The sequence below is a fragment of the Xiphophorus hellerii genome, chromosome 20, assembly GCF_003331165.1.
Source record: "Xiphophorus hellerii strain 12219 chromosome 20, Xiphophorus_hellerii-4.1, whole genome shotgun sequence".
NCBI classification, from domain to species: domain Eukaryota; kingdom Metazoa; phylum Chordata; class Actinopteri; order Cyprinodontiformes; family Poeciliidae; genus Xiphophorus; species Xiphophorus hellerii.
The window spans coordinates 17557605-17565589 of NC_045691.1; the positions used below are offsets into that span (position 1 = coordinate 17557605).

At 35.4% G+C, this 7985-nt stretch overlaps 1 protein-coding gene across 1 annotated transcript; it reads right to left on the bottom strand.

Annotated features, from left to right (window-relative positions):
• Positions 1-1059: 1059 nt before the first annotated feature.
• Positions 1060-7269, bottom strand: LOC116709785 (MICOS complex subunit Mic10-like). Its single transcript, XM_032548438.1, has 4 exons — positions 7119-7269; positions 1465-1512; positions 1281-1390; positions 1060-1208 (listed from the first exon to the last, which is right to left on the bottom strand). Exons 1-4 carry the CDS (start codon positions 7177-7179, stop codon positions 1200-1202), a joined length of 228 nt encoding a protein of 75 aa, XP_032404329.1. The 5' UTR covers positions 7180-7269; the 3' UTR covers positions 1060-1199.
• Positions 7270-7985: the final 716 nt, after the last annotated feature.

Here is a 7985-nt window from a genome sequence, read left to right on the forward strand (position 1 = left end):
TAATTTGTTCAGTGTAGAGTTACAGGCGCTACATGTAACACTGATTTTAGACACTTTTTTGTGTGTCTTGTAAAATAATTGTTTCCACCGTAGCTCACATTGTAGATTCGAAGAGCGGCCATCTTGAAACGCCAAGTCGGAGCTGATCCCAGTTTCAAATTGGGAAATCAGACTTTGGAAAGCGTTACAGTCGATATTTCCGACTGGGAAGTCGGAATTTCCCAGTTCCGAGTACAACTGGAACGCAGTAATAGTGTATTTACCCTGCTATATTTTTGGTTGGAGTTATTTTGCTAACATGAAGGGACTACTACAGTGTATAAAGGCCATAGTAGATAAAAAAAGGAGTACATTTTCACCAAAAAACTTTTACATGTTTAGATTCATCTCTAAACAAGGAAGCTACTAAGCTTCAAAAGTTTAACATTTGCGAGAAAGAAACCCTCAAATTTTAAGATCTCTTTAATTTTCTAGAAAGAAAAAAAGAGTTTATAGAAAAAACTTGAAAATGTGAGTTTCAAAAAGTCAAACATTTTCAAAACTTTGGAAAAGTCAAAAATGTCACAATTTTTTCCAGAAAATGTTTTTTTGACAGCAATGTACTCATTTTTTTATGTACAATGGCTATAATACGCTCTTGTAAGGAGATATGGCTGACTAGGAATTAACATTTTCAACAAGGTCAAGGCAATACAACTTCTTTGTACTAAAGGCATGGGAACTATTACTAAAAACTTAACGAAACCTATTCCAAAAAACCTGAACCAAATCTTTAATGTGTTGAAATGGCCTAAATCTGTTTCTTTCCTTCTTACCTGTCAACATCAGCTTTGTTCCTCTGCCAAATGCACGTCTTTATTCAATCATTCAGTACAACTATTCATCCTCCCACTCTCTGTACGGGCTGCAGATGCTGAACCTGGCTCTCATTCCAAAACAGCAGGAGTCTGAGTCTCCCAGCTCATTAACACAGAGCATTACCTTCCACCCCCAGAACACATTTCATTCTTCTCACACTTTCACACAGCAATGGAAAAAACTGACAGAGAGAGACTAAGACAAAGCTTTATGCAATAATTTTATTAAATATACATTTACTGTATTGCAAGATACACAATGTGGGCATCTTTGGAAGTTGGTGCCAAAAAGATAATTCAATTAAAACAGATGAGATTTCCATGTTCTTCTTCAGTCTTTCATCACTGGTCCTGAAATGTGAGAGGAGCTATAAAACCGATGTTTTGGTGTAAGAAGCAACACATTTTCCACTGCGTACTCACCTTAACCATGCGGCCATGAATCAGATATGGTGACCTGAAGTCATGCTGGCAGTTGCTGTATCCCATTCCCAACCCCAGGCCCGATCCGAACGACACAGGCCACGTTCGACCTGGTGGGAGGAGGGACAGAAAAATAAAATCACATCTGCTTGTCTTCACAGATGTACAAAGAAATCAAACTCACGTTTAAAGAAGAGGACGGAAAACACGATGCCGATACCGACGCCTGTCACTGCAAAGAGAAAAAGAGAAATATAAAGAGACTGATAAAAAAGACAGAACATGAAATCAGGTTACTATAACGTCAGGCAGATGGGTGTAAACAAGAAAAATAATCGGATCACTAAAACATCTCTGCACAGGGAACAATGTGAATACATTTTATTTAGCATAAATATCTGCAGAATAAAAACAGAATAAACCCGCTGAATGTTTCACATTTTGTCACATTACATGTGTATGTTGCATAAAGGACACCAGTTCCTTTTTTAAATAAATATATTTATTAATATGGAAAGTGTGGAAAACATTTGTATTCATTAGGCCGGCTGCGATGAGCAACAAATCAATTAACTGCATGACAAAATAAAACGAGATAAAAAATATAAATTTGCATGATTTATTGTTTTTCTCTCTTTCTACTAAAAACTGGGTGATAAAAGTTTTCTGGTGCTTTGGTCTCACAAAGCCCTATTTTGTCTAAAGAGACTTCATAATTCATTTTATTTGTTGTTTCTATTTTTAAAATGTCTTCCAGTTCCAGTTAAATGTTATTTTTAGAATTTAAATTTTATCTATCTTTACGAGTGTGTTATTGCATTATTATGACTTTACGATTATATTACTTGAAAATGGTCTCAAAGCAAATTAAAATTTTCAGCAGGCACAAGAAGGCTGCTCTGGATTTAAGGGGATGATGGATTCAGCCAAATATGGCGATCCTAGGGAGAAAACTAGTCAAATGTTGTAAAAGACACAGGACTGGGACAAATGTCCATCTACCAGCAGGACACAGACACTAAACATTCAGCTAGTGCTACAATTAAATCACAGTATATACCTAATAGACCAGGAGAAAAGCATCCCACAACATGATGCTGCCAGCATCATGTTTTTTCATTGACTCGGGTGAGATGGTAAGAAATAGATGCTCATGTTTGTCATTTCAAGTCTAAAAATTGGGATAATCATGTTTTGTTTTTTTACTTTTCCATAGACAAGTAAAAAGAAGAATAAATAAATAAAAATACACTACATTAAAACAAAATGAATCTAATACATAAATAGATAAATATTTAAATTCCTATCAAAGGCAAAAACAGTGTCTCCAATAATCACTTGATAATTGTTAAATATTTCAAGGAAAAAATGGTGTGCCTTTTTATTCGCTGCATAAATACTTTTATGTATTTACTCAAAATACATAAAAGTTTGTGATTGTAAAATGTAAAAAATATCCAAAGGGGTTATAAAATATGGTCAATTTGTTGCTAAATTTTGCTCCTAGAGACAAGACTGGAAACCCAAGACAGATAAACCAGGGGATCGAGACAAGTGGGACTGAAAACATCCATGGCAGGTCCGTCTGTGGAAACCAGGAAGGGTTATTAGTAAGAATGTATCTGTGCGCTGAGTTTCACCTCACTGCAGGCCACACCACACCCAACAGCAGGCCGGTCAAAACACAAAACACATTAAAAAAAGCCATTTGGGCCCAAGCGGCTCCTAATTAGATACAGAGAACTATGCAGCATGACCGATGTGCCTTAACCAGAACCCTCAGACTGTTTCTTATTACACAGTTTACACATGTCAAACAAGACCACAAAACCCTCAGCTCATCTTTATTATAAGTACACATCAACAATAACTTTCCTTCCATTTCAAGCGACGACTCTGTTAAAATCTGAGACTTTCCGTCTGCTGAAGCCCAAGTCTTTCTTTGCTCTGCAGCCAGAATGTTTCTGAAGCCGCTGATTTTCCACTGTCAGGGATACAATGAAAGCTTTTGGGGGGAATGAGAGGGTAGATCAATATCTCATTCCCTTTTCTTTTGTCTGGGTTTCTCCTCGGGGACTGGATTATAACAAAAACATTTGTACATGAAACGAGTGAAAAAAAAACTCAGTGGGCTTTTCCAGCAAATGAAGTCCAGAGCTGTTTAATTGCACTGTTATTCACGGTTTGAATTATTTTTTGCAAATGACTTCAAAAAGCCAGTCATATTCAATCAGTGTGATTGAATACTGCACCTCGAACCCTAACCCCGACTGTTTTACTCTGGCAAATGTTTCTGCTCCACACTGTTGTTTTTAACCAATACCATGACTTCAAATTCCCCTCTTGTTTCTGTCACAAGTTATATTCGGAGACCACACTTGCAGCAGGGCAAAAAAAATAAAATAATTATGTTTACCAACCGTTACAGTTAAAATAAAAAGTGGATGTCTCCATGGAAGAACTAAAACGAGCTGCACAGATGACAAAGCTAATCAATTCGTTCACCAATATTTCAAAGCTAAACGATGACATGATCTATTTTAAAAGTACAGACTCAAATCTCCACTTCAAGTTAGGACTACTTACAAAATTCAGAGTAAAAAATACTCAAAAAACGGTTTAAACAATTAAATAAAAGCAGTCTTACCAGGATTTTAACAATAAATGCGATTTTTAATGACTATTACTAATTACCTCGGTGGATTTAGGATTAAAGTATAATTTTAATTTTACCAAAATGTTTTCATTAATGTTTTGAAATCATGACCAGTTAAAGAGAATGAAAAATTAGGGCGATGGCACGGAGGCTCTTCAACCTCAAACATGGATCCACAAATAAATCATCAAAATATCAGAGGAAACAATGAAAAGCTGGTCAGCAATTAGAAGACAGATGTGATTTATTTAGTGTTAGTTATTTTCCTGTGATCATTGAGTTATTTTTTTTGAAAATGACGTAAACTCTAAGAAACATATATTTTTAAGTTTTTTTTAATAATGACAATTCCTAAACAAAAATAATTTTACATTTAAAGTGACAGGGCTATGTATAATTTTGAGTTTAACTGTACACTTTTTTTGTCTTTTGTACATAATTTTAGAAGACATTTTTTATTTCTTCTTTAGTTATAGCAATTGTGGTTCGCATTTATTAGCGTTTTTGACTGTCCACAGGAAGCAACATGTACGTGTTTATTTATTTATCACATGAAGGTTAACTTAGACTCTCTTTATAAGCCAAGCTGTGTAAATTTTTAACACAAAACATGAATGTTCCATTTAAGATGAATGATAATGACATTTTTGATGTAATAAAACTTGTGTTTATAAGTGAAAACAATCCAGCTGCTTTGTGGCATTTCTTTGAGCTCTGTGCTCAAAGCTGTCAGCCGTGCCAAGGTGTCTGGTTGCCAGAGAAAATCTTCAGCATATGTTCGGCTCGAGGAGCCGCACAACAAAGCTCTGTAACTTTCCATAACCAAGCCGTCATGCAGCGCTGGCAACCTTTTCTCTTGCAATATGTAAATGCGTTCACAGCTCATATCTTTTCATTGCTCTGAATGATTTAGAAACATTCTTCTGAGCATGAAATCAGATCCATCATCAGAGTTAAATGAGTTATTCAGTACAGGATCTGCACCGTCCAAGAAAAGAAGTGAGCTGGACCTGCTTTACTCGTCTCTAGAGGTCAGATATAAACATGGAATCGGGAATGAGAAACCAGTTTTACAGGCTGCAAGCCTATTGGCTCGTTCTGGTTGTAGCAATTAGCAACATCCCCTTTTTAACAGGAAACAACTGGGTTTATTTGAGCTGTGATGTTAGATCTGATGGCTGCCAAACTTTGCCTCTGAGGCAATCTCACGCAAGTCTTTCAAGAAAAGCATGGCAGTGATTCGATGGGCTTTAGGTTCACTACTCAGTTTAGTTTCTCAAGCTTGATTCTGTGTTTTTGCACATTTAACGCAGGAAGTCTGCACCTGTGCAACCTGTGAAGTTTAGCAGAGATTTTAGCTGCCTCTTGTTCCGGGTGCCATCTGATGCACGTGCAGGGCCAATTCGCATCCTAGTTTGGTACACAAGCATTGCTTCTTTTGTTAGGGGTGCAGCGATTGCAGCTTTTTGGTTGATCACTGACATTTAAAAAGCCTAACTTCCCAATTCTGATTTTTTTGTTTAAAAAGTCACCAATGTTGTGACAATTTCACCAACTTAGCACCGCTGGTGAGACTATTGTTAATCGTGAACATGCAGATGTGGCCAGGTGGCTGATTTCTAAACCTTTACCAAGGTAGAAAAGATCGGTTTCACACTGATGTATCGGACAATCGAAAACCTCCCAAGATTATGGCAATCAGGGCCGTGATTTTTGTCCCTTAATGAAGGAGCCCTTCTTTACAGTCATATTTAGTACTTTTTGAAGGATTATTTTTCTCTAATGACCTTCTGCAAATCTGACTCTAGATCCAACATCTGCAGCACCAATAGCTGGTAAACCGTGTTGTGATGATGTGCTGTTTACCAAAAATGTCTTCATAAATTTGTCAATCATCATCTGTGGTGTCACCTGTCCAAAGGACATTATTGCACAAGTCTTGTGACTTTTTTAATGCAAATTTACAAACCTAAGTTATTTTACACAATTAGCATTCAGCACAGTGATGTTTAGTGCTAAAACACATTTATTTTATTTATCAGTAATTGTTTTAGCATGGCACATTCTAACCACAAGGTAACGTTGCTACGAGGCCTTTTGCTGAGAAAATATGCAAATGTCTTTAATGTTTCAGCTTTCTAACAATTAGAAAGGAACCAGTCAATAAGGTATCCATCGATGTTTCAATGAATAGCTTTAATTTGTGATTCCTTGTGTCACACTTTTCACATTTTTCCTGTTTGCCTTGTGTTAAGACTAACATAAATATGTCACAGGAGCAAAATGCTAAAACTTCTCCCAGGAAATCACCCAATAATTACTTCATTTGAAGTATTGGTAGCTTCTTATGTAGTAGTGGTGGCAGGAAGTCTGTTTCTGATACACTTTGTTGAATGACAGTGTAATATTTGACATGTTGTTATTACTCTGATTCTGTGATTCACTCATTTTAAAATCCAATATGAATCAACTCATTATCAACATGTCTTGATGCGTGAAATATTGGAATTGATGGAGAGTTTATCTTATTTTTACCATGACTGTGTAGGTAACAAAAGATTTATGTGAAGAGATAAAAAATTATTTCAATCAACAATAGTGTTTCTCAAGATTTTGGATGCACCACAGTTAGAATAAGGGTCCATTGAATCTGGACATATTAGAATTTTTCTAAAAAAAAAAAAAAAAAAAAGATGCTTTCTCCTAAGCAGACAAAAGTCAGAATAATGAATCTATATCATAAGTATTCTAATAACAGTGTACATTCGGACATTTTCTCTAATAATGTTCATTTAAAGTGCATCTCTTCCAATTTTAAGTACAGCTTTAAACATGTAATAAATAAGAGTTATGAGTGGAAAATCTGGAAACGGTGTAATTCGTGTAAAAAACAAGAGAGCAGATTGCAAATCCATTGAATGTTAATAAAACGGGTACATTTTTTCCACACAACGTAATTTGACATATTTCCCACTTCATCGATCACAGATTTTCTTAAATAAAACAGCTATTCTCATTCATCCAGCTTTGACCTTAGCAACAGTTCCAGCCTGGTTACAATAATACCCAGCTTAAAAAGATCTCCTTTAAACCTTCTGCGGCTTTCTAAGTGACAAAACGCACAACGAAACTATTTAGACCAGTAGAGACACATTAAACCACATGAAAGGAGAGATATTTACCTGTTTTTAAGGCTGTGTCAGCAAGACAGCGGTCCCATTTTTGCCCGAGCTCGTCTGCCATGTTTCCGGATGTGTCGGAGATCCACGAAAGTATCGCGAGATCGACATGAAGTCACGCGAATCCTCTAAATTCGATTTGACTTGTTGGCTTAATCTTTAAAAAAGATACACTACGTACGAAAAGGTACCGGTAACATAGGTAAGCATGTAAAGAAGGTGGAATGAAAGTCTTAAAATAATAATAATAATAATAATATTAAATATTTTGATGTTAGTTGCGCAATTAAAATTAATTTGCTAAAATTCTAAATTAGATTAGATTAGATTAGATTAGATAGATTTATTACAGACTCAGAGTCCAAATTACACAAAAAAGAAAACAAAGACGATAAAAGAACAAAAAGTACAATAAAAAAATAATTTAAAATTAAAACGATATGTTCTGGTTTCATATACGAGCAAATATTTCAATGAATTTGATGACATAAAATTTATTCTCAGGTGTAATTATGATCTAAATAAACTCATAAGATTCATCTTATTTCATCAACTGGAGTGGAAGATGATTCCAGTCCCCATAACACTCCTCCGAAACTGTAGATCTATGATGTCAAAAAAAAGGAGAAAATTACAGTTTATTCAAATTGACTGAAAAAGGGCATATGGTCTGCTTTGCAATTTTTTAGACAGTTCTTGGAAAAGAGAATGAGGAAAATAAAAAGAAAAGACAAGAGAAGAAAGGAGAATAAGTTGAACAAAAAGAAGAGAGGCAAGAAGAAAAGAAACAAAAGAAAAGGAAACAAAAGGGGAAAAAAAGGAAAGAAAAGATAAGCAATGTTTGTAGTTATACTAATTTATTCTGTGCTT